At 56.8% G+C, this 26282-nt stretch overlaps 1 protein-coding gene across 1 annotated transcript in view; it reads right to left on the minus strand.

Annotated features, from left to right (window-relative positions):
• The window catches only part of MMP15 (matrix metallopeptidase 15), a 29041-nt gene extending 7378 nt beyond the window's left edge, over nucleotides 1-21663 (minus strand). Inside the window, exons 1-9 of the mRNA XM_084644219.1 lie at nucleotides 21050-21663; nucleotides 8108-8256; nucleotides 7363-7485; nucleotides 5724-6031; nucleotides 4660-4821; nucleotides 3487-3728; nucleotides 2987-3125; nucleotides 1895-2045; nucleotides 732-847 (exon numbers count right to left, since the gene is read on the minus strand). Coding sequence (XP_084500345.1) covers nucleotides 732-847; nucleotides 1895-2045; nucleotides 2987-3125; nucleotides 3487-3728; nucleotides 4660-4821; nucleotides 5724-6031; nucleotides 7363-7485; nucleotides 8108-8256; nucleotides 21050-21211 — 1552 coding nt within the window. The 5' untranslated portion in view covers nucleotides 21212-21663. The remainder of the gene's footprint in view (nucleotides 1-731; nucleotides 848-1894; nucleotides 2046-2986; nucleotides 3126-3486; nucleotides 3729-4659; nucleotides 4822-5723; nucleotides 6032-7362; nucleotides 7486-8107; nucleotides 8257-21049) is intronic.
• Nucleotides 21664-26282: the final 4619 nt, after the last annotated feature.

A 26282-nucleotide genomic window follows, 5' to 3' on the forward strand; every position in this document is an offset into this window, starting at 1 on the left:
CCATTCCCGCACCCGCTGCACCCAGCTCAGTGCAATGTTGCTGCTACGGTGACCCTTTGGTACCAGGAGCCAGGTAACCCTTGGGGAGCCAGGTGTATAACAGGCAGCAGCCAGGCCAAAAAGCAGCAGCCCCAGCGCGAACACAGGGAAAGGAGTCAGAAGCACAAAGGCCAAGAGGCCGACGCGGGATCAAGGGCAAGCAGAAGACTGCAATCTGCCGTGGGTTCCACAGGAGGATTGGGTGGGCAGTTGAACAAGCTCATCAGCTGCTTCTCAAAGCCTTAGAGAGCCGGGGGCGGGGGGGGGGGGGAACCAATAATAATACAAAACAGGGCAGAGAGAGAGGGAAGAGGGGGCAGGGTACAGAGACAAGGAACTGACCAAGTTCTCAGAGTGGCCTGTGCCCATCTGGTTCCCACGCCCTTGCCAGAAGGGGGTGATGCCGAGGGGCTAGGAGGTTAGAGATACAGAGATGAAAGGGACTCTCCCTGCTTTGCTCACTGTAATCTTTGCACCCAAAATTGCAACACCCCCCCCTTCTGAAAGAGCCATAAGGGAAAGTGATCATTGTTATCCTTGGAGTGCCCACGCCAGATCGTCAGCTGTGGGTCTGCCCCGCCGAGTCTAATCCAGGAGCTGGTGGGCAGTGCTGAGTGATTTCCCTGCTGGCGAGGGGGTTCCTACAGAGGGGGTAGCTGGCTCCCGCAGGAGGGCTCTAGCATCTCACTCACAGGCATCTGAGCTCAGGAAGGCCCCCTTGGGCGTGGCAGGGATTCCCACCCACACGGTGATCAGCTTCGGGTAGCCGGGATCCGCGGAGTGGGTCTCCTCCTTAAAGCGCCAGTACCTGCAGAAGAGATGCCCCTGTGAGCAGATGGCACCCAGGCAGCTCAAAGGTGTCCGCCCCCCGCCCTGCAGCCCCCCTGCCCGAAAGGGGTCCGGTAGGCTGGAGCACGGCTAGGGCAGCGCCGTCCCTAGCTTAGAACCAGCAGGGGGCGTCCCGCCTGCTTAGATCGCAGGAAGCGCGGGGGGGAGGGGGGATACTCCTGCCGGCCCCCCCATCCCCGTCCAACCAGATGCCGACACGGAAGGAGTAGGAGCATCACCCTCATTTCACGGGGAGGGGAAACTGAGGCACAGAGCTAGGCAGTGCCTTGCCAAAGTCAGTGGCAGAACTGGGACTAGAACCCAGCCTCCCAGACCCGTGCGTCAGCCGCAATGCCCTAAGATCGCTGGATCCTGCCCACAGCGAGCAGGTTGGAGCGGCACACAGATACCCCCCCACCACAGGTTTGAGTCCCGCAGTGCTGCGGGATAGGGAGATGCTGGGGGACTGGCGGGGGGGTCAGCAGCAGAGGGAGCCGTGATGCGGCAACACCTCCCGCTTTCACTCTGTCTTCCCGGAGGGCAAAGGCAAGGACCGGTTTCTGAGGCTTGTCTTTAAAACTCTCCCCTCCCATTTCCTGTTTCCCACCCCGGCTCCAACATCCCCCTTCCCCTGCAGGTAGCTTGGGGAAGGGCTGCCACCCCAGGTGAAGGGGAGGAGGCAGCTGGGGCCCAGGGCCCATGCCCAGAGAAATTCACAGGGCTGCAGAAAAGTCTCTCGGGAGAAGTGGCAGAAGGGTCAGTGCTCGGGAGGGTACATGCGGGGCTGGGAGGAGCAGGATGATAAACAACACTCAGTGCATCCCATCGGGGGTGCCCCCCATTGTCCCCATGTGACAGATGGAGAAACTGAGGCACAGAGCATGGTCCAAGGATGCCCAGTGGCAGAGCTGGAAATAGAAGCCAGGAGTCCCCACAGCCAGGCCCCTGCTCTGACCCCTAGACCACGGGAAGCCCTACCCTCCCGCATGGCCCATTGGCGCCCCCCACTCAAGCTGGGCCAACCCACCTGTCCCCACGGAAGAAGAAGGTGTGTCCTGTGGGCTCCCACCAGATGGCAGTGTCGATCCTGTCGTAGGGGATGCCCTGCCCGTAGCTGGTGAGGGGCTGCGGGTACCCGGGCTCCAGGTTTGCCTCTCGGAAGAGCCAGTACCGATCCCCTGGGAAAGGAAGGGGAAGCTGAGATGGTGGGAGGGCCATGGACCACGTGGCATGCAGGAGACAAGTCACCCCACCCAGCCCAGCACGCTGGAGCCCAAGGGCCCTCCTGGCCAGGCACCTGGGACCATGTGCTGCTATGGTGCCGAGAAACCACTTGGGCTAAGCTCAGCGCCCGCGTCCCAGCACCCGGCCTCGTTCTCCCTCTGAGATGCAGCCTCTCTCAGCAGTCGCACCCCTGCTGGGCACCATCCCCCTGCTGAACTGCCGACCCCCCCGGGCTCCTCCTCACCCAGCCGGGGCCAAAGCTCCGCCAGGCTGAGCTGGGCGCTGTCCCCATGCCCTGAGCCTTTGCCCCGGCATTGGCTGCGCTGTGTGGGAGCGCAGGGCTGGGATAGCAGGGGGCAGGAGCTGTGGGTCAGCACTGGTGGCACTGGCTGAGGGGGCGGGGAGGGGAGCCTGGGGCTGGGATAGCAGGGGGCAGGGGCTGTGGGGCACTGGCCGAGGGGGTGGGGAGCCCAGGGCTGGGACAGAAGGGGCCAGGCGATGTGGGTCAGGACTGAGGGGCACTGGCCGAGGGGGTGGGGAGTCCAGGGCTGGAATGCAGGAGGCAGGGCTGTGGGGCACTGGCCGAGGGGGTGGGGAGTCCAGGGCTGGGACAGAAGGGGCCAGGGGATGTGGGTCAGGACTGAGGGGCACAGGGCAAGGGGGAGGGGAGCCCAGGGCTGGGATAGCAGGGGACCTGAGATGTGGGGGAGGACTGAGGGGCACTGGCCGAGAGGGTGGGAGCCCAGGCCTGGGACAGCAGGGAGCAGGCGCTGTGGGGCAGGACTAAGGGGCACTGGCCAGGGGGTGGGGTCTGCCCAGCTCTGGGAGCAGTGATCGCTCCCTCTCTCCAGCTCTGCATTCCAAGAAAGCCCCTGCCCCTCCCTCGGTCTCTCACCTTTGAAGAACACGAACTTGCCGTCCTGCCTCTCGTAGGCGGCGTCGATGTCCCCGGGGAGGCCCCTCCAGAAGTGCCCGATGGGCATGGGGTAGTTGTCCAGCACCCGGTTATGGCGAACCCTCCAGAACCATCGGCCCTTTAAGACAGGAGGCCACCAGGCTTGATGCTCAGCACAGTCCAGGGAAACAGCCTGCCCAGCCCATGCGAGTGGGGAGCCAGGCCCCGGGCTCGGCTGAGCAGCACGATTCACTCCACTCGTAGGGCTGGTTGGGACGGCCCGGGGCAGGTCTCCTCACCTCCATCCTCCGCAGGCCGAGGGCAGAGGAGCACAGTGGGGTGCAGACCCAGGGGAGGGGACCTCAGGCAGCTGGGGAAGGGGGCAGCAGGGGGGCAAGTGGCCCGCCAGCGCCTGGTCCCATAACCAGACACTGGGAAGGGACGGGGGAATGGAGGGAGGAGGGAGGCACAGGGGAGGATGGAGAAACGGTGCTTGGTACCTTAAACACAAACATTTCCCCGCGCAGCACAGCCACGGTGTCGAACTCCCCATCACAGATGTTGGGCCCGTACTGGTCGGGCCGGTCGGTGGTTCTGGGCCGGTCCGGGTTGCCTGGTTTCGGGGGCCGATCTGGTTTACCGGGGGGAGGTGGCTTGGGGGGTCTGTGGTCTGGCTTTCCGGGGCCGCGGGGAGTCACCGTAGGGAGGGGCCGGGTGGGCTGGGGCTGCCCATCAGGGGCACCTGGGAAAGAGGAGGGGGCAGTGAGAAATCACTCCCAAATGTCTAACCCGGCTGGGCAGGGCTGGACAGGACCAGCTGTGTTGGTACAAATCTGCAGGCACCTGGGCCTCACCATACCGTGCCCCCAACTTTGTGGGCTACATGGAGTCAGTGGGGTGAGATCTCGACACTCATGACTCCAAAAGGACAGGCCCCTGCCACTACGGCTACAGGGGAATCGCTCTCAGCAGTACAGGGCCTATGACACAACCCGAGCAGGGCAGGGTACCCGCTAGACAGGGTAGTGCCTAGATTTTATTGTGACTGGGGACCGATGTTCCCCACATGTTACAGCTGTGTGCCTGGAAACACCCCCGGCTTGGGGGCGGAATGACAAATAATTAACTCCTTACTGTCTGGTGCGAAAGGGACAGAGCAGCATTTCTCTGTCTCCCTAGCCCCTCTGCCAGCTCCCGGACTCCAGTCCAGTTCCCAAAGGGCAAGGACAGGCAATGCTGGGCAAGAAGCCCCAACCCCATGCTCCACGCCCATGGCGATGTCCTCCCTACAGCTACCCTCTCGGTAGGGTGCGACAGGAGTCTGGAGCGAGGGGAAGGGACCCGGGCCATGGGGGACAGCCACTTCCAGGCAGATACCGGGAGGCTGCTCTGGACGGCTCGAGCCGTAGAGCAGGTTCTGGGGATCCAGGGGCAAGTCTGAGGAAGGGGCGGAGGGGCACCTGCCTCATTGCCTGGATCCATGCTGCGCAGAAAACCAGTGGCTCAGCAGCAACGAAGGGGTTAACAGCAGCAGCTTAAGGTTAATGCTTTGCTGAGGGGAAGGGACTTTGATCCTGCCTGTCACTACTTCCCAACACACACACCTGGGCTGGGCTGGCCAAGCTCCACGCGCCCTGCCCAGCCCCCATGCCTGAGCCTGGGACCCCACTCACCGTACAGCTGCTGGATGCCCTTGAGGTCATCCTCGGGCAGCTGGAAGTTCTCCGTGTCCATCCACTGGTAGAAGGGGGCCATGATGGCGCTGGGATTGCTGGAGTGCTCCAGCCCCAGTGAGTGCCCCAGCTCGTGGATGGCCACCAGGAAAAGATTGTTGCCTGGAAGGGAGAAATGCGCTGTCAGACGCGGACGGGAGCCAAGCGGCGAGCTCAGGGACTGCCCCCAGCAGGGTGGAGAGACCCCAAGACACCCACCAACCCTGGGTCTCCTGCAGCCCACTACCCAAGGGATTAGCAATCATTTCCTTTCCCCCCAGGCCTCCCTGTGCCAAGCGCGGGGCTCTTTGTCCATGATCTAGGCCAGCCAGTACCTCTCCCATGGTTCTCCCTGACCATGCGCCAGAGGGGGCTGTGTTTGGGATCACGACAACTCACCATGCCAAGTCAACTCACGCTGGACAGTGTACCCAACGCATTGGCAACCCCTTCAGCCTTCAACTCATGCTGCGTCGCGCCCACGCCGGGGGGCAAGAGACAGCTGCCTCCTGCCTTGCCAGCCATGGTCCCACCAGAGTAAAACTCAACTCGGCCTTAACTATAGCTGCTAGAGCCAGAAGGGACTGCTGTGATCATCCAGCCTGCCTCCTGCAGAATGCAGGCCAGAGAACCCTACCCAGTGAGTCCAGACTCAAGCCCATAACTCATGGTTGAGCTAGAGCAGGTCTTTTAGGCATATATCCCACCTTGAATTAAAGACTTCAACTGATGGAGAATCCACGACCCTTCTAGGTACACTGTTCCAATGGCTAATTACCCTCACTTAAAAACTTGCCCCTTATTCCAGCCTGACAGTATCTAGCTTCAGCTTCTTGTTATGCCTTTTCCAGCTCGGTTAAAGAGATGGTTACTGCTGGAAATCTCTTCCCCATGTACGCACTTGTAGCCCACAGTGATCTCTTAACCTTCTGGATTCCACCTGGGACTCACCCTCCCCACACTAAGTCCCTTTCCCCCCTCTCCGCCCCAGTCACCAGCCTTCCCAAGGTGCCAGCCAGTCTCACCAGACACGTCGGTGTTCTCCAGTGTCCAGGGCTCGTCCGAGTCAAAGTGCGTGTCCCCTCCCATCCCGGGGCCAGGGAAATATGCATGGGCCAGGAAGCCCCCCACGCCGTCGAAGGGGGAGCTGTCTCCGTGGAAACCGGAGGCGAAGAGCACCATGATGTCGGCCTCCTTCCTCCTCTTGTGCCTAATGTCATCGTAGGGGACCTCTTGGAAGACAAGGGGTGTTGCCTGCTCCCACACCCGGAAGGCTCGGCGAATGGCCTCGTACGAGTGGTACCACCCCAGCTTATCCGTGTAGTTCTGGATGCTGGAGGCACAAAACCAGGGGGTTGGGGGGTGAGTGAGCGTGGGATTGCTTGTGAGGCATGAGAAACTGGGACAGGAGAAGGACCAGACAAGTTAGTTTCACTTTGGTTTCAGGTCAGTTTTGCTCTCTGGCACTAACCCCATGCAACAACATCTGGGCTGCGAACCCTGCAGGGGGAAAGCTCACATCCCACCCAAAAATGGTTTCACGGGGCATTACTCATGTATTAGAACATATTATAATCCAAACCTTTCTCCAGCAGGGACTGATGCCAGGATCTCCAGCTCCAATGCGCAGACCTAGCTAAGCACTGGGGGCCGGAGCCTGCTTCCACTGACGTCAATGGCAAATGTCCCATTGGCTTCAGTGGGGAAGGAGCAAGCCCCCAAATCCCCTGTGCACAGCAGAGGAGCAGGGAGTTCTCTCTGGATCAGCCATACGGGGCAGGGCAGGGGGAGGGACACAGACACTGGGCCAGTGGGTTACATCAAGGTTTATGATACCCTGACTGCTGGGCCCTGCCCTTCCCTAGGGGCTCTCATCTTTGAGTCTTGTTGGTCCCTTGGCAAAGGGCCTGAGGCATCCCTTTACTGCCCCATTTCATTTTACTGCCCCGGGATCTCTTTAACAGCACTGCCCCATGTTTTATAACCATCCTCTCCCGGCTGGGGGGCAGAGGGGGGTGGGAGCCACGCGAGCGGCAGAACCCCATCCCAAGAAGGGGAGCCGATGGCGCTGTTGCAGGGCCAGCCTATAGGCAACCTCCAGCGCGGCCAGCAGAGCTGCATCCACTCCCACCCGCCGAGGTGCTTGCCCCGAGGCGAGTTATACACTGCAGAACTCAAGGCCGCTCGTTAGGTAACAGCGGCACGGCACCGGGGCAGGCAGACATGGCAGCTGTTTAGCACCGAGCGCTGAGCCTGGGGTGGGGTGGGGTGGGGTGGGGCTTGTTTTGCAGCAAGGCCCGGACAATGGGCCGTCTGCTGCACGTGCTGTTCAGCTGAAATAATGCCCCAGGTAGACTGATGCGTGGCTGCTGGAGCCCAGCCCCTCTGCAGAGCAGATCCGGTCCCGAGCCCTGCTGCCCCACCCGGGGGTTGTGCCCTGGGCATGACCCTCCTCCGCTCCCTCTGCTGCCCACTAACGACAATGGAATGACACCCTTGTAAAACTAGAGTAAGTGAGGGTCAGACCCCGGGTGACGAGCCGTTTGCCCCTGCTGCATCCCGCATTTGGCCCTAGCAGCCTGGCAGGCCGAGCAGCCTCCGGCGCTGCACGAGCGGGGACGCAGGGCTCTCTAAGCCAAGGCCCAGCGGGCCGAGCGCCGATACCTGAAGGTCAGGTGGGTTTGGCTCCAGCGCCGCCCGGTGAGTGCGTACCGCTTCCGCCGCATGTTGGCTTTGATCTGGACTCCAAACTGATCCGGGACACCGCAGCGGGGCCGCTTCATCCACCTGGGGGAAGCCGAGCACAGCAGCCACCGAGTGAGGACTGAGAGAGTGGGGCTCGTGCTAGGGCTCAGACACCGCGTGTCTGGCAGCCTCGCAAGGGAGAACGTGGTGGAGCAGGACCACTGGCTGGGGGGCGGGGGGGCAGCTCATCACCCAGCAGGAGACCAGACCCTAGGCTCTGGGAAGCCCAGTGTGAAGCTAGATGTGGGGGGCACCAGACAGGTTCCCAAGTCCCACCCATCTGAGAGTGCCTGGCACTGGGGAGAGTCAGGCGGTGCTTATGGTTGGGGAGATGAAAGGGTGTGGGGAGCTGGGGGCCCTTTGGGGTTGTAACGGGAGGAGGACAGCTCTGTCTCCTCCATAATGACAGGTGAAGTGAGCTGTAGCTCACGAAAGCTCATGCTCAAATAAATTGGTTAGTCTCTAAGGTGCCACAAGTCCTCCTTTTCTTTCTGTCTCCTCCATCGCCCTCCTCCAGCACCCTGGGGCCCTGTGCTGCTGCCTTCGGCTGGCCCTCCCACCCCGACCTGCCGGATTGTCCAGCCAGTGTCTCCTGGGAGCGTCCCAAGGCCCGGGCGGGAGGGGAGTGGCAGGGAGTTAACTCCTCCCCCTTTCACACGCTTACAGCTTGGTCTCCTCGTCCAGGACACCCGTCACCGTGATCCCATAGAACCTCTGCATCTCGGAGAGCGCGGAGGCCAGGATCTGCGCCGAGCGCATGGTGGACATCTGCCGGCTGGACTGCGGGAGGTAGCCGTAGAGCCGGAGCCAGGCCTGCAAAGGAGGCATGAGGGTCACATGCTGAGCCTTCCCCGTGCCCACGATCTGGGGCACCTGGCTGGCACAGTGGGCTGGGGAGAAAATGGCAAACCTTCCACCTCCAGTGCAGGCCTTTACCCTTTACCTTTACCAACCTGGTCTGGAGTCAGGCCATTACCCTGGAGGGGAAAGTCTCCGCAGCCCCGTTCCCAATCTGGCCCATGGGAAACAGCCCCGTCTCCCCCTCTCAGAGTCCCCGTCGTGCCCCTCTACGAAGCAGCAAGGTCTGGCTTTGTGTGCTTACTGCTGGGGTCAAGGTGTCAGGCTCCAAAGGGTCCAGTTTAGCTGGCTACTCCCACGCTGCTGGGACAAGCCTGGGCGCCCCGCTGCTGGGAACTGCTCCCACTTGCCTGTGCTGCCTTCTAGCCACCTGCGGGAGATCCAACCCCCTCCCCCCGGCCCCCCCGTGTGAGTAACAAGGGGCAGAGACTAGCTGCAGAACTTAGCATAAGGGGGCCCTCAGCTCACTCAGGGCTGTGAGGTACCAAGGGCATGCAAATAAATAATTCTAGCAATAAGGGGTTGCTGCTTCCCAGACCCCTCCAGAGGCCCAGGATCCTGACTGTCGCTGCTCTGAGCAAAGGACAAATAAGAAGGGAACTGGGCTGTTTACATTCCAGGCCCAGGAGGCTCTGGGGGGCTGTTTACACGCCAGATAATAAGGCTTTGATCTCCCTTCTGTTCTTCCATCCCTTCGCTTTTATTTACCTGCTATTTTTAATCTCCCTTTTGCACACGTGGGTCTGCCAGGTCTCTGGCCAGAACGGATCCCTCCCCAAGCCGAGATCATGTATCCTAGCTTGGGCCACCCTGCTGGACGGTAACAACAACTGGCAACCAACAGGCTTGTCCCAGAGAGGGGGATGCTGCATATGGGCAGAGAGGGGTGGAAAACCGGGCACTGTGCCAATCACGTGGCCAGGGAGATTCCAGGAAGCAACAGCACATGGGCATCAGCTCGGAGGTGGCATGCTGGCCGGGAATATAGCCCAGGGAGTTGGCATATCCAACTGGAGAAGGGTCATTAGGAGGGAGGCTGGGGAGGTTACTAGCGCTGGTTATTCCTGACCCTTTCCATATCCTTTCACCTTATTGTTTCCTCATTTCTCACTTGGCTCCAAGCCACTCACAAGAAGCCATCTGCAGAGGAGGGAGCGCTGCAAAGCCCTAGCAAGCAACGCCTCGTTAGCCAGGGAACTTCAAAGGTGGCTGCATCCTGAAGAGGCAGATTAACAAGTCAACCCGTGGGTGAGGCAGGAGATAAACCAGGGTTTTATTTTATAGGTGAGCCCGGCAGTTTACATGGCGGGAGGCTGCATAGTCCATGGATCAGGCACTAGCTTGGGAGATCAGAGATTCCCTTGGGGTAGGTCCACACAGCAAAGAAAAACCTGCTGCTGGCCCATGCCAGCGGACTCAGGCTTGGGGACTGGCTGGGGGGCTCTTTCATTGCTGTGTAAACTTCTGGGCTTGGACTGGGGTCCTGGCTCTAGGACCCTGTGCAGTGGGAAGGTCCCAGAGCCCCGCAAGCCCAAGTCAGCTAGCATGGAGCAGCTGTGGAGTTTTCTTTGCTGTGTAGACATACCCTATGTGACCTTGGGCCAGGATTTGCCCAGGAGCTTTGGAAATCTGACCATTGCTTGAGGAGGTGAATTGAAAATCCGGCCCATTAAAGCTTGCTTTTCAGAAGTACCGAAAATCCACCCCCAATGAGGGACACTCACCACCCATGCAAATTACCCCACCCACCATGCTGCCTCAGTTTCCCCAGCAGTACAATGAGGACAGTGATGGCTGCTTTTGTAAAGTGTTTTGGGGTCTATGGGTGGGAAGCAAATCAGAGCCCCTGAGGAGTTCACAGTCCAGGTTAAACTCAGGGGGAAGATGACAGTGGGGGAAAAGGGTATGGAGGACAAGAGGGAGACCTGCCAGTGAAAGTTCGGGAGGGGATTGTTTTCCCACCAGATGCTTCCTGTTAGCTCAGTTTCTTGTGATATACATGTGTGGTAAACGGAGTCAGTGCCTCAGAGATGAAAGGATGGGTATAAAGAAGGCATCAGGGAAGGAGATGGTTTCTTTGTGTGAAATACCTGGCTGCTTGCCTGAAGCAAAATCATTTGAGCTAATTCAGCCAGGGTTCTGTCATTGATCTGATGGTTCCTTAAAAGGGGCTGGGAGGAGAGAGGGTGGAATAAGCCAGTTTGCAGAGTCAGCTCTTCCCTGGCCCACTGGGACGGTTTGAGAAGAACTCATTGTTTCCTGCCAGCAATGGACAGCCAGTGCCCAGTGCTGCAAGGGGAGAGCCTCGGGTTCGAGAGTGGCCTCACGCTGCCCAGTGGGACGCAGGGCAGGCACAATGCGTAGCCAGAAGTTCTTTCCTCTAACCTCCCCCTCGTGCGATCGTACAATTCAGTCTCATCCAGCAGTTCAAAGCCTGAAGCTGGGTGCAAACTGAAGCAAATCCACAGCTCGACTTTGGGGCACACGCACACAGGCAGCCAGGCTAGCGAAGGGCCAAGGCCCTGCCTCTTCTGTTCTATGGCTGTTGGAGGACTTGGCTGCCATTTACAGCAACGAGTTGCCCCAGAGAATGTGGCCTTCCAGTGAATCCTCTAAGCCAGGGGGCCCAGCTGATGCAGGGCAGGGTTCCTTGAATACTTCACCAGCTACCAAAGTGATGGGCCCCAAATAAATGCTGCTGAAAGGAGCTGGGAAAGCAGCCATAGACATGGATGAAAGCCCAAACCCACACACTGCAGTCACCAGCTAAGCCCTGCATGTGGAGCCTGAACTCAGGATCTGATGGGGGCCCTTGCCTTTTGGGAGCATTGAGCTTTCGTAGGTGACAAGCCATGAGGGCGCCAGATCCTCACCAGCCCTTACTGCCTCTAGCGGTAAAGCATCTCCACACCAGCACAGACATAGCTACACTTACTGCCTTTCTTGCTACTTGGCTGTGCGAAGGTTTCCAGTGCTCTGACAGTGGACTCCAGTGGGCTCTCAGACACCTGAAAGCTAAGGCTCCTAAGCTCTAGTCCACTGCTGCCCCGGATTCACTGCATGACCATGAGCAAGTCACTTAATCTCGCCGTGCCTCAGTTTCCCCACCTGTATGATGGACCTAACCTCCTGTGTCTGCCTCGGGGAGGTTTGTGAGGCTCGAGTACCCCTTAGGAAGTGCTTTGAAAGCCACAGCTGGAGAGCATAAAGGGCATGGTGTTATTCCTTCAGTGTCCCAGGGGTGGGCTAGATTTCGGGCTGTGTGAAATGAGAAATCTCTCCCTGGAGGGGTGATCCCAGGTGCTTTAGGCATCTCTGTCATGCAGTAAGCACTGGAATGACTGATTAGTAATGGACATCCCGGAGCTGGGGGAGACATTCCCATGTTATCCCGCCCACTCAAGCAGGGTCTGTTGGGATTCAGTGGGGCAGGGTGAGCTGAGGGGTGGGGAGCCGTGGCAGAGCGGTCGTTGCTAACACCCGTTTGAATTGTATTTTCTTGTTGATAAATCTGCTCTTGGCAGAAGAGGCTTTGCGAGCTGGCTTCGACTGTGAATAATTAGCAGGTCACTAGTGAACTAACTAATGAATCTGCACTCCTCAGTGACAGACAGAGAGGGCTCATGAGCCTTGTTTTACATTTGGGGAAACAGACATGGAGATGGGGAATGACTTGCCTATGGATACACAATAAACTCGGGGCAGGCTCTGGCCTAGAATCCAGCTCACTTGACTCCCGGCCTCCTGCTCGAATGAATGTGCTGCACAAAGAATTGCCCCTAGAAGTGACTAAAACCCAGTGTCCACAGTGTGTCACAGGCAAACCCTTGTAGAACTGGATGCCAGTTAGCAAGGCACAGTGATTGACCACAAGCAGGGCAGAGGAATGGGATTGCTGGCTGCCCGCTCCACAATGGCCAATGCCTGCCAGGCGGGGCAACGGCCAGGCGAGTGGACTTGCTGTACTGGATGAGATCATTGGGCTATTGCAGCTGGTTTTCGGGGGCTGGGGAGGAGACAGGAGAAGCTGCAGCTGGTATCACTATCACTGTGAGCATGGTGATGGGAGACGGCCATAGATATAGCTTGGCAGGGAGCCTCTTGCCTAGTTCCTTTCATTCCACTTGCCCCGGCCATTGCCCAGCCAGGCAGGCGTCCCATCCCCCATCCCAGACCTGGCTGGAGCCACCCCAGCACCGAACAGCTTGGCTTCCTTAACATCTCCCTAGCAGAGCTGGACCGGGGGCTGAGAGGCCCTGACCACAATGTGTCTCCCACTGAAGGCACTGTGGGTCCTCACCACTTCTCAGGATCAGGCCCTGACAACATCTCCTCTCTGCTCCATTAGCTGCAGTCACAGTTCCCTGGCAACAGCTCCAAATCAATAATGACTTATGGGCCCTGTCACGCAAAGGATCCCAGAGTGCTTTGTAGCCTCGCTCAAACAAGGGCAGGGTCAGGCCTCTTGGAAACCCCACCCCTGAGCACATGCTGGGGAGAGGTTTTTGGAACCTGTTAAGAGCTGGGATCATGTTTCTTCTTGCACGAGGAAGATACAGCAGCCTGTGTGGTTTGTTTCCTTACACTGATACCAGCCCCGATTAACTCAGAGTGGAGTGACAGATTTTTATTTTTTTTTAATAAATCAATGGATTTGCTAATTGATTAATAGCAATCTGATCTACAGGCACATGGGGTCTATTACAATTTGTATCCAGAGGTTCATGCCGAGATCAGGGCCCCTTTGTGCCAGGTACTGTACATACAGAGAGAGATAGAGAGTCCCGGCTTCCAATTGCAACAGACAAAGGAAAGGCCCATGTTCCCATTTTACTGCACAGACAGTTGAAATGACTTGCCCAAAGGTCACTCAGGCAACACGGGGACAAGCCAAGAATTCAATGCAGTGCTCAAGCCACAAGACCACCTCAAGGGAAACTGTTCCAGTCATCATGGAGTCTGACTGCCTGGGTAGCAACCCAGCCAGCCATGGGGAGGGAGGTGACGTTACCCCACGAGTTGGGACAGGCAATGCTGCAGAATCCAGCTCCCATTCAGCGAACACCTCTGTGTGCTGGGATGCCCTGCCTCCACAGGAGCTCCCTGCAGAGACTTGGACACAGGGCAGGGGCTGCTAGCTGCAAAGGGAAGGGCCTGGCCCCAAGGCTGGTGTCTGCAGAGGGGCTCTCTGGCCTCTTCAAGGCCTGGAAGTTGGGAGGTCCCTTCCCTGCAGGCCTTGCCAATCTCCCCAACACAGCAGCCAGCTGCTCAGGCTACACGCTGGAGCTGGTAACGGTAACCCCGCCCGGCTAACGGAAACACCATCTCACTTGAACACCATGGCCAGGATGTGTAGGACTTGGCTTGGCCCAGAGCCCAGTGGTGGGGGAGGCAGAGACCCGTAGCGCAGGTGTGCTCCACCCCATCATAGGCCTTCGGGGCAGAAAAGCTAAACTTTTGGCTAAGCGACCAGCACACAGAGGGACCATGCTGTTGGCAGGACCCAGATCACCATCAGTTAGATCCATAGCCAAGCAGGCTACTGAAAGCCTGGAGCAGCCGCTGGACAGGTGCCCAGGGGCCCCAAAAGGACTGCAGCTGAGCTAGAGAGCGGGCTCGGAAGCCAGAAGGTCACTTAGTAATCTGCTCCCCACAGCACTGCACCGTGAGACTGGTGCTATACGTCACCTGCTAACCATCACTATGCTAAGGAACATCAGTCCCTCTGGAGTACACTCCTCCTTAGGACTCTTGCGGTATATGGCAGCTGCCTCTTGTCACACCAGGCTCTAGGATGCCTCATTTAACAAAGACCCCTTTGTGATATGGAGCATGTGCTTATACCTGGGGCTTGGGTATTTCTTTAAACACCTGTGGGTTCCCCCACACTCCCTGCGTCCCTGCCAAGGAGGCTCATGCCACCCTTCTAAAAAGATGAAACCTGGAGGTCAAAAGCAAAGCTTCTTAAACAGGACTCTAACCCCGCCCAGGGTCCAGCAGCGTAAGTACTAACTTGCCCCTGAGTGACCCACTACAGCCCTGGGAAGCTAACTAGTCAGGTGAGTCCCCATTCACATTTCGTTTCTTGCAGCCACTAGCTCAGAGCTGGGTCGTACAGCTGTTTGATGAGTCTGCTGAAAGAGCCGAGGAGTGAGTATCCATTGGGCAGATCTTAACAGATCTTCACTCTGTGTGCTTCACAGCTAAATTCTGCCCGGGGTCCTGGATTCAATGGCACGCTGGCGAGGTGGAAATTCTGTGGAAGCTTCATTTATATTCAGTATTGTAGGGTATGAATGAATTAAAATATGAAATTGAATTATATGAATCAATTTCAGGAGCTCCTTGCTTATTTTGAGATTGAAATACAATAAATAGAATGTATCTCCATATTTCAGTTTTTAATGTGCTACAAATTTTTGGATTGATGTGAGGGGATGCTGAGGGGGCTAGCCTCAGGGGTTTTGAGTGCCCAAGGAAGTGTATGAGGCAGTTTGGCTTTGTGGAGGTAAGCTCTTCAGCTGGATGTTTCTACTAAAATGATCACTAGTGAAACAGATCCAATGGTGACACTATCATCACTAGGCTCCAGAGTTAACAATCAGATTGAAATGTTCCAACCTCCCAGAGCTCCTGTTTCAGGCTGACTACAGGCCCAGGCAGACAGCACTTCAGTGGTTTATTTTCCATTTGCATTTTTAAAGTTTCCCCTGTAATTGTGAGGACTAGAAACAGAACAGACTATAAACACTCCTACTCTGGAGCACAATCCTGCAGCGGGTGGTGTATTCCACGACAAAGGATTGCTGAAGTCAGGAGGCCCCAGGGCGGAGCTGTGCCACTGGGGATCTGGATGCCCATTTCCCACCAATTTCCACTGGAAGAGGGGGTCCAATCCCTCAGCTGGTATGGGTGGGCCCACGTTCCTGGATGAGAAAATGCTCACAGTAGGGAGGGGTACAAATGGACTCTGCTGTAAGGCCAGTTAACGTGGGGTCTGGTTCTGAGAGGAGCAGTGCCCTACAGACTCCAATGGGAGTTCAGGTTGGGTACTGCCTCTCTGGGTCAGCCCAGTGGGGTAGGACTTGATTCTCCTGTATTCAGGCTGCCTGCCTCTTATCAAAAGACTCATTACTAACACCTGACTGCTGGGGCAAAATCCAGGCAATGGATCCACTACATTGAATGGCACCCCTGACTTTACACTGCATGTGTATCTGTCACCTGAGGTTCTCAAAGCACTTCACAAATGTGAGTGTTTATCCCCATTTCACAGATGTGGAAAGCAAGGCACAGAAGGGCTTGAGCAACATCCCACAGTAAATCAGTGGCAGGCCTCCTGCTGCCTCATATGCTGCTGTAACCACTAGGTAACCTTGCCTGTCATACACATGGGGATGGGGAGAGTAGCTTTTGCATACATATGAACATTTAAACTCAACCAGGGGGAGGGTTTTTTCCCAGCAGGAGTGTGGATGGTAAAGCCTTCCCTAGGAGATACTGAAATACCAAGGGGAGAAGAGATCAGACTTGGTTTATCTTTTTTGCCCTACGTGGGATATTTTCACCACTGCATCAGTGTAGAAGCAGGAACTTCCCAAGCATGGGAACAACATCCCAGGAACGCCGCAAGGTGATGACAACCCCGTGGAAGGATATGTATTATTATTACCCCAGTCTTTAGCTGCCCGATTGCAGCAGGTGCTGTACATACCCATCGTGAGACGGCCTCTGGCCTGAGGAGCTTACACGCGATCGTAGATAGGACAGATGGGGAAAGGGAGACCCAGAGAAGTGAAGGGACTTGCCCAAGGTCACCCAGCAAGTTACTAGCAAAGCTGGGACTACAGCTCACAATGCTTGACCCCCACTCCCCCACCTTCACCCCTAGAGTGCCATCCTTGCCTTTCAGTTCTCTGAAACGATTGAGCCATGAACATTTCATAGCAAGAAAACTATTACAAACCCCCCCTTGTAAGCACACCCACACGCTAACGTCCAACATTTTACTATGTGCAAGGGCTAGAAGCACTCTAGAGGTTAGTGCAAATACTTGCAAGCCCAGTAAACGTTTCCAAGCAGGGGTCCTGGCCTGATGATCAGGCAGCTCTTTATTATTAGTTTACGTTGTAGCAGAACCAAGGAGCCCCAGGCATGGCTCAAGACCCTCCTGTGTTAGGTCCTGTACTAAAACAACAACAGAGGCAATCCCCTGGTCTCCACTGAGCTTTCTGGCATCCACGGCCTCTTGCTAGATGAGTGAAACCTTCAGTTCACCTGAATCCATCTGACAAAACACACCCCCCTTTTTGATGCTCGCTGTGTCCTGTGAGTGTTATTGAATCTTAGTTTCTAGTAAACTCCCAGTGAAATTCCAGCTGGTTTTCAAGCCAGTCCTAGGAATGAAAGTTTTACAGTCTGCTGCCCCCTGCTGGACATCTTGCTCACTGCGTGCTGTGAACTGCCTTTCGTTGGCTGGAAGCGGATGTAAGGTTAGCAGGTTGCTTGCTTTCTCCTTTTTCTGTAATAGTTTATTTAAGATGTTGTAAAGGGTGGAAATTGAGATGCTCCTTTCATTTGTATTACATGAATTTGCCCACTGGAGCACAGGGGCATGAGTCATAATTGCACAGCGTCGCGATGATGGCGCATGCAAATGACCATGTACTTGTGCAGCTACCTAATTTGCATGTGCAATCACTGCAGTTGTGCATGCTAATTAGACATTTTTATACACGTTTTCAGAAAGCCAGCCCCCCAAAGTAAAGATCATTGGTTATAAACTCCAAAGACAGACACATCCTGCAATGTCCTCTAACCCCACCACAGATCTCCTATTCATCAGCCCTCACTGCACCCAGCTGCTGGGAATACTGGACGGGCCAGGCTCTCCATTCAGCCAAGGTGACCATTTAATCGTGTTCTCAAATGTGGGTTGCTATCTTGCCTGACAGTGGGTCTCCCAAAGTTCCCAGATGGCAGGAGTTTTGTGCCAGAGCCATTGTGGGTGGCACATGGGATCTAGATATTGCTGTGACACTATGGAACATAGTCACGGTCTCTGCAGCGGGGATTGAGGAGGGGAGATGGGCTCACGGTGCCCTTGACCCTTGCCACATTGCCAAGCGCCACAAGGCAGCAGAACTTGGAGTAACACCTTCCCCGTGACATATTGACAGCTGGGATCCTGCCAGCAACAGGAGCTAAGCGAGTCCAACTGGAACCTTCAGGGTTCACAGTGAGTTCAGCCCAAAGGATGGGCAGAGATTTGGCCGATTCCTGGCCAAACCCTCTGAACGTGCACGCGCATACACACACCGGTTAACACTGGATCCTGTCCAGACACCTAAGCATTTAGTGTCCCCACTGTAAGGCCAGGTTCGTGCCCTCTGCATTTCCAGAGTGGGCTGCACGCCCAGGCAGGGTTCAGTGGGAGGAGCCTGCTGGGCGGAGGGTGAAATCCAGCTCGGTAACCCGAGCCCTGTAGGAATTCCCTGCCCTACCCAGCCCCGCTCTGTTACCATCAGGTCAGGGCTTGGCGGCTGGGAGGCAGGAGCCGAGGGAGGGGATGGGGAGCACCGGCCCAGAAGTCTCAGCCAGACCAGCGGGCAGGAGCAGGGGGGAAAAGCAGCATCCAGATGAAACTCGACAGACACAGCTCGTGAGGTGGTGATCTCCCTGCACAGACCCTCATTACACTCCCCACACACGGCTCAAGGGCAGCCTCGAGACAGATGCTCTTCGCAAGGGAAATGGCGATATACACCCATGCGAATCCCCGCCGCCTCACGCGGACCTGGCTTCTGCTTCCTTGGGCTCCTCATCTGCTGCTTTACCCAACCCTGCCAAGCTCGGAGTCTCCCGCTAAAGTAGACGGGGTGGCCTGGTGTTACACAGACGTTGGAGGGTTTTCCTCCCCCAGCCACGCTGCTTCTGAGTGATGGGAGCAAAGTGCCAGGTTGAAGCCCCCTCTGTGCATCCACAGAGCCAGTGCAAGTGTGTCCTGCCACACCCCAGCCCAGCAATTCACCCCCAGCCTGAAAAGCAGGGGGATGGGTCCCCTTTTGGGGCAGGCTATTTCCATTTGCAGGCCCAATCAATCCTCAGCCTCTCAGATGAAACAGCCACCAAGGAGCCAATGTGCTGGGGGACCCCTGGTCATTAGGTACTGGACTGGAATGACGGCACCACCACCTTAGTCACACAGGCCACCGAACCACCGGTCAGCCTCGCCCATCCTTGGCCTGCAGCTGGATGGGAGGAGATCCCCTAGCAGGGAAAGGCTCTGCCTTCCATTCCCCACCCCAGCATGAGCCACCCACTCTCCTTACAGGACCAGTCAGTTGTAATTTAAAAATAAATCACTCGTTTATTTCCTTACTAGCCTTGTGACTGCTGGGGCATACAGCCGACCCCATGTGTCAGCCACGACTTGAACTGTGCCAACATCTCGCTCAACTCTACTGTGTTACTCCATACATCACTCGTTACAAGACTCGAACGGACTTCCCTCCTGCATAAGCCTATAGCCCCATCGGGCTCCCCCTGAACTCAACAGCAAGACACCCACTGGCTGCCACAGTTGTCCTGGTCTCTTTGTTTGAGCCACAGGGTCCAGAATGGAAATGCATCCGCATCAGAGCAACTTAGTGAAAACGTTCTCTGCATCCAGCAGGAGGCACCTGCCTCGTTTCCAGTCGCTGGCTCTGTCAGGCTGTGTCATTTCAGTGCTGGCGGGTAGAGAGCGGAGCTCCTTGGGCAGGGAGAACCTCTCCTGGGGCTTGTGGGGAGGGAGGGCAAGGACTGCACAAGTATAAATAGGGAGCGACACATCCTGTCTGCGCCAACTCTCCTTCACTTGTATTATGTACATGGGGATAATGGAGAAAACAGAACACTGCCCTGCTGACAACCACTGGGCTGCAGTCGTTAACAGAGGCAGCTGCCTCCTTCTCCTGAAGTTCAATCATTTCACCTCCATCCCAACTGGCCAGCCCCTTCCTAGTTCAGTTGTGGTCTCTTCACAGATCCAGCAATGCACTACAGTCCTCATCCACAGCACCCCCTGCTATCCCAGTGCTGGGCCTACGCCAAGACACTACCATGATAAAAGCCAGCTAGCACAAGGGAGGTGGGGGACTTGTTTCCTTTTCATCAACAGCCATGTCCTATTTCACCCAAACACCATCTAGAGACTAAATCCAAGAAGGTGGGTCTGGTTCACAGCCAAATGGCTTCTGTGAAGGCCTATTATAGTATAATTGGTCTCCACCACATGGCACAGATCCTCTCCCGGAGCCCCACCCACACCTCCTCTCCTAACAGCCGGAAGGGGTCCCCAGTGAGCAACAAAGAGCTTCCTCTTCGGGGGGTGGGGGAGGGGGGAGAGTATGGCCCACGGCTTCTGTAGCATTCCCAGCCCATACTAGTCAAGGACCTGGTCCCGAAAGGTGCTGAGTGCCTTCCACGCCTACGGAAGCTGGGGTCATCCACCATCTTGCAAGATCAGGTGCCAATGGAGCTAGAGGCGGAGACCACGATGTGACCTCTAGCCTCCTGCAGGGCAGCAGCCAGTGCCCTGGTCTCTCTGCACCTGTACTTGAAGCAGGTTGCATTTTCTTGTGCCAATCAGATCACTCCCAGGGCACGTTCCCCTCGCTCCCCACAGAGGAAGCTACACATGCCCTCGACCTAGCACAGTGCTGCAGCCTCTGGCTTTCCCAAGAGGGAGACCGGGCCAGACAGGAGCCTGGGAAGAGACTGTACACGGCAACTTATGGCTGTTGCAAGTGTGACTGACCAAAGGGGCCACCAGTCAAAAATCACGCAGACGTAATACCGTCCCGTGTGCCCGCGTGTGGATACCTCCTCTAATGGAGACGATAGGATCCAAGTGTGTTGGAACACCACACACAGATATAGAGGGGGATCCTCTAACGGAGCCAACCCAGAGCTCGAGAAGGGGCCTGCGACAGATACAATGTCAGGGCAGTACACTGCAGCGCATTGGCCTGGGGGTGTGTAAATTCCCGTGGAACCAAGACCCGGTCAAGCTTGGGGACCTGCACGCTTCTTCATTCAAAGCCACAGGCACTTTTCACAAGTCTACCCCCGCTCCTAAGTCTCTGGCATTGCAGCCCCCATTGACCACTTCAGGCCTGGTGTTGGCCCAGTACTCAGTGACAGGGCTCCGCGGCAGCTCCTCAAGGGAGCAGGGCCAGTTTGCCCCCCCTGCCCGGACCGCCGTGGGGTGCTGGAAAGCGGAGCCGTGCTCTCACACCCTCACGGGTTGCAGAGGGATTTTTTAGTCAGTGGGCAGAGTGAAAGCAACAGGCAGGTTCGAAGCAGAAGTGCAGGCAAATCACCCCACGCCCAGGGAGACAAGCGTGCCTTTATTAAAGCACGGTTCCAGGCGAAGCAAGGGAAGATCCTACTCAGGCTGGGTGCCCAAAGGGCAGGTCTCACGAGGCCCCGGGCCCCCTAGCACTCGCATGGAGAAGCGAGGCTGGGCAGCTGCTGGGCTGTTTTCGCTGGTGAACAATTTCTAGCCATCGATCAGGGAAGAGGCAAAGCCAAGCCACGAGGCCACGGCGAGCTCCCCTCAAGCCTCAAGTGCGCAGCCTGGCAAATCCAGGGTGGCTCCCCCAGCCCGGCCCGAGGCCGGGGAGGTCCTTGGCTGGGCACGGCTGGGCTGCCCCCCGGCAGGCCCCCACGCTCACCCAGGCAAGCGAGACCCACGGGCCCCTACCTCCGCGCTGACTGCTCCATCCTCCGCCGCCTCGCTGCGCCCCACGGAAGCCAGCAGCAGCAGCAGGCTCCAGCCGAGCATCTCGCCACAGCCCGTCGGGTGCAGAGTCCAGCCCCGCAGGCCGGTGGGGCTGGCGGGCTGCAGACGAGCCCTCCCGCCCATGGCGCTGCCGCTTGTCCTGCGCCCCCCGGGGGGCCAAGGTCAGCCTTCTCCCGGCCCCGGCTCGGGGCTGGGCCGCCCCCGACGCTTCTGCCGAGCCCCCGGCCGCCACTGAGCCGGCGGGGGAGCCCGAGACGCCGCAGGGACCCTGCAGCCCGCGGGGCTCGCTCCACCCCGCGCTAGGCTCCCGGGGCCCCGCTGCCTTCCGAGCCTGCCGCTGGGGCTCGCCGGGCGCCCATGGCTCGCGCCGGGCCCGCAGGAAAGTTGCCCGGGGGCCGCCGCCCGCCCGCCGCCTTTGTCTGCTGCGCTCACGCCCCCCGCGCCCGCTCCATGGGGCCGGGCTCCGCCCTGCTGGGCTCCCGGGGCTCGCCGAGGCGCCCCGGGGTGCAGCGCCTGGCGCAGCTCGCTCCTCGCGGCGGCCTTGGCTGGGTGTGCGGCGCGAGCTGCCGGGGAGCGGGGCGAGCCCCGCCTCTGCCCGCCCTGCGGGGCCTGGGCGGGCCCTTAAAGGGGCAGCCGGGAGCGGGCGGGCTGCCCCCCCCCCAGCCAGCCAGCCAGCCAGCCCCCCCCCGCCTCCCCTCCCGCGAGCCCTGGGCAGCCCCCACCCCGCGGAGAGCCACGGTCACCCCCCGTCCGCCCCCTCCACCCCCCTCCCGCAGAGACACCCCCCAACACCCCCCATACCTCCCTCCTGCAGAGACACCCCCTTACACACACCTGCCCCTCACAGACACACCCCTCCACACATCCCTCAGAACCCTATCCCCCACCCACACAAACACACCCCTACACACACCCCCTCCCGCACACACACCTCTCAGACCCCTACACACACACCTTAGACACCTACACACACCCCTCCCGCACAGACACACCCCTACACACACACCCTCCTGCACACACACCTCTCAGACCCCTACACACACCCACCCCTCACAGACACACCCCTCCACACTTCCCTCAGAACCCTATCCCCCACCCGCACAAACACACCCCTACACACACCCCCTCCCGCACACACACCTCTCAGACCCCTACACACACAGCCCCTGCAGAGACAGACCCCTACACACCTCTCAGACCCCTACACACACACCTTAGATGCCTACACACACCCCCTCCTGCACAGACACACCCCTACACACACCCCTCCCGCACAGACACACCCCTACACACACACACCTCAGACCCCTACACACACACCCCTTCCCACAGATACACCCCTACACACACACACACCCCTCAGATCCCTGGCTCCCTAAACACAGACACACCCATGCACACACAAACACACCCTCACACACAGACACACCCCTACACAAACAGGCACCCTCAGATCCCTTCACTTCCCCCCACAGACACACCCCTACACACACACCCCCGATCCCCCCGCTCCCTACACACACATACAGGCACACTCTAGACCCCCTACACACACCCACCCAGAGGCACCCCTCAAGTACACGCACCCTCAGATCACTACACACTGACACACCCCTACACACACAGAGAGGCAATCTCAGACTCCCCCATATCCCTACACACACACCCCCACACACCATGAGACCCCAACATGCACAAAGAGACACAGTCCCAGCAACACACACACACAGGCACCCACAGACCCTAGTGACACACAGCCAGACTCACAGACACAGAGCCATAATCATACACACTCTCCCTATCATGTGCCTACACCCAGACCCCCAGCTCATATGCAGACCCATGAATACACATTAGCATCCCCTCCAGACACACAGTCAGTTCAATTCAATGAGGATTTATTGGCCAGCACTTACACTATCCATATTCTTATGTGGATCCCTCTCACCACGGTATGAAAATGAAATAGAAATACCACCGCCCAGAGCTAGGTTGGAAGAATGAGCTTGGAATTTCATTCATTCTGACTGCAGAGAGATTCCTGATTGTCCTTATCAGTAGCAGCTCCAGTCCACACACAACCACACTGCCTCAGACCACTAGTCACTCTCACACACACAGCTACAAATTTTGTACAGAGCTTCACACATACGTACACAGCCAAAGCTTCGTGCAAACACACAGGCACAGTTAGGCTTCAGAGATACTGGACAGGAGCCGCTCTACACTCAAAACCGAGGACGACACAGCTATGCCAAAAGGTGCTGGACCTAGGGTTGCTGCCACAGCCCCTGGCTTGAAAGGGTTTCCATTATATCCAGGGTGTACAGTTGGGTTCAATGGTTCTCAGCACCCCACTATACACATTGTTCCAGCACCCCAGAGCTACGCCAACTTAATCCACCCCCCCCAGAAAACGGCTTCCTTTGACCTAGTTACCATCGCTCAAGGAAGTGGAGTTCCTAGAGTGAAGGAAAAGCTCCTTCCTTCACCGCAGTCCACAGCTACACTACGAGGTTATAGTGGCATAACTATAGTTGTGAGCATAAAGGATTGAGTAGACTGCTAAGATCCTGGGTAACACATGAAAAGGAACCAATGAGACCATAAACGCTGGCTGAAACGATCAAAAGTGGCCACTGATTCTGGGGGTCTCAAATATTTGGGGCTAACTTGGGCCTGATTTTCAGCGGTGCTGAGCACCCAAAATGCCAGTTGAAGTCAGTGGGACCTGCCAGTGCTCAGCACCTATGAAAGTATCTCCAGTTGGGCAGCGAAAAATTGAGGCCTTCCGAAATCAGTGGTCACTTTTGAAAATGGCTGCCAGGTGTCTGCGGAACAATACAGGTGCTATTGCCTAGGTACTATGGTGCAGTGGTCGTGACCCAACAGTTGTGGAGGAGGCTTTTCCGTTGCAAGCTCTTGTCATGTACATCGAACAGCGTAGGCTACGACGTGCCAACTTTGGTGTCCTCTCTAAGGTGAACGCTCTTGAAAATGTTAAAATTCCACTGAGGTGGGTGCAAAGTTATCCCCATGTGTGCGTGGAGGGTGGAGAGGTGGGAAAGGGGCTTTCTGGCTGTAGAGACTGTTTCTTTGTTTGTATAACCTCTGCTTTGTTTTTTAAATACCTGGACTTTGTCCTCCATGCTGGCAAAAACGTCTGGTGTGTCACGCACAAGGGGGAGGCCATGTGCGCAGAATTAAACCTTGCACATTTCTCTTTCTCTCTCTCAGGATTTTTGCCTTGCTGTCCATCACTGTTGTATCTGGGCACCTTCCATGTAAATAGATTACCAACAACAAAGCACTGGCTTGTTTTCCCTTTTCTGGTTCTCGGAAACTCTGCTTGGGATACGGTCTTCTGTTGGCAGGGAACAAGGTAGCAGTTGATGCTCTGCTTGCCTCTCTGGTTATAATGGTAAAGTTAAGGTTTATTTCACTTTAATGTACATGTCTCTAGTGTCTTTTCTCAGAGGATCTCAAAGCATTTTACAACCGATAATGAATTAAATCCAAGGTAGAACCCCTGCAGCAAGCTTGAGCTTGACCTAAATTTAGTGCACAGACCCCTTGCATTTCTCTAGCCTGGAAATTCTGGGGCAGATTCAGACAAAATAAAAATGATTTTTTTATATATATTTAAAATGGGATTTATTGAATTAAATACAAGCCTGAATAACACAGTTCCTCTAGCAACAGTTCTGGTTTGGAGTTTGAAATTGGAGTCCACTTAATGTATCTTGCCCCCACAATTCCAGTTTGAACAGGCTGTAGATCTTTGTATTGACCATACAGACCTGGAGTGTAGGAGCTGTCACAGGGAAAGAGAGCCTGATACAATGTGTGTGTGTGTTGGGGGGGGGTGGTGAATTTGGTACTGTTGCGTGGGCCGTTTCTACTAAAAAGTTTGGCAGGGAAATAGTCAACACGTAAAGAGTCATTAATACGTTCCAGAGTCAACACCCCAGTGAGACAAATGGGAGTAGCTCAAACCTCCCTGGGCTATTGGCTCAGGGTCTCTGCAAATTGACAGGCATCACTGCCTCACTCACACCTGAGTCACAGTTGGAAGGTTTTCTTCTCAACCATTAGGGCTGGAAATGGAGCTTTTAATAAAATGAAAGCTGAGACGCTGGAGCCCAGTTCTGCAGGAAGTTCCCCAGCCAAGGCTGTATGAGGCGCAGAATGTGCCTCGCAACACAGCCGTTCCCTTTGTCGCACGTACCGCTGATGTCCTGCTGAGCCATCTCCCAGCGGGTTTATTTCAGCGTGTGACCCTACAGATGCACAAGGCAATTCACTTCCAGTTATTGCTCTTGTTGGGCCAATTACATCCCTAGCATAACTGCCCTGGAGCATCCCAGGGATGAGTGCTGCCTCGTTCAAGAGGTGATGATGCTCCAGTCCTTGACCTGAAAGCTCTCAGTTCTTGGGTGATGTTGTAACCACTGGGTGTCTTTGGAGGACCCAGCTCCAAGCGACTGGAGCAAGCCACTCCAGTGGCAGGGCTGGACTTTGCTTCGTCACCCTAGCGTAAATCCAGAGCATCTCCATTGCCTTCATGGACATCACTCTATTTACTCTGTGTGACGGAGATCCAGACATGCTTCTGTCTCACCTGCAAGAACCCTGGGCTGTGAGGCAGCTCTGCCCTGCCCTGCCCTGCCCGGCCCAGCGCGTGCCCACGAAGAGCGGAGCAATCAGACAGGGAGTGGTGTCTTCCCACTGCTGGCTCCAGCACTTGCAATAAACAGCTCTGCTTCTCCAGCTGGAGCAGACAGCAGCAATGAGGCTAGTGCACAGACAAGGAAGCAAGTCAGGGAGCCAGGTTCGTTCTCCCTCCCTTAGATGAGTCCAGGAGTGGCCAGCAGGGAAAGAAAGCATTGTTTGCCAAGGATAAGATGGGAGGGGACGCGCCCCAGCCCTGCCGGGCTAGGAAGGGCTGCGCAAGCAGAGGAGCACTTGCACTGATGGTGGCAAGGGAAGCCAACCCCGATTTTGCCGCCTGCTCCTGTGAGGTGTCAAGGGCTTCCTGCGAACAAGGTCGTGGAGTTGAAGGCCAGAGGGGACCAGAGATCATCTAGTCTGACCTCCGGCATTTCACAGGCTACCAGCCTGCACACTGAGCAAGACAGGGCCTTGCTGAGATCCTGATCACTACCAAGCCAACCTCTCCTCACCCTACAGGGGT

This window comes from Lepidochelys olivacea, assembly GCF_965140295.1.
Source record: "Lepidochelys olivacea isolate rLepOli2 genome assembly, chromosome: 12".
Classification (NCBI taxonomy): Eukaryota; Metazoa; Chordata; order Testudines; family Cheloniidae; genus Lepidochelys; species Lepidochelys olivacea.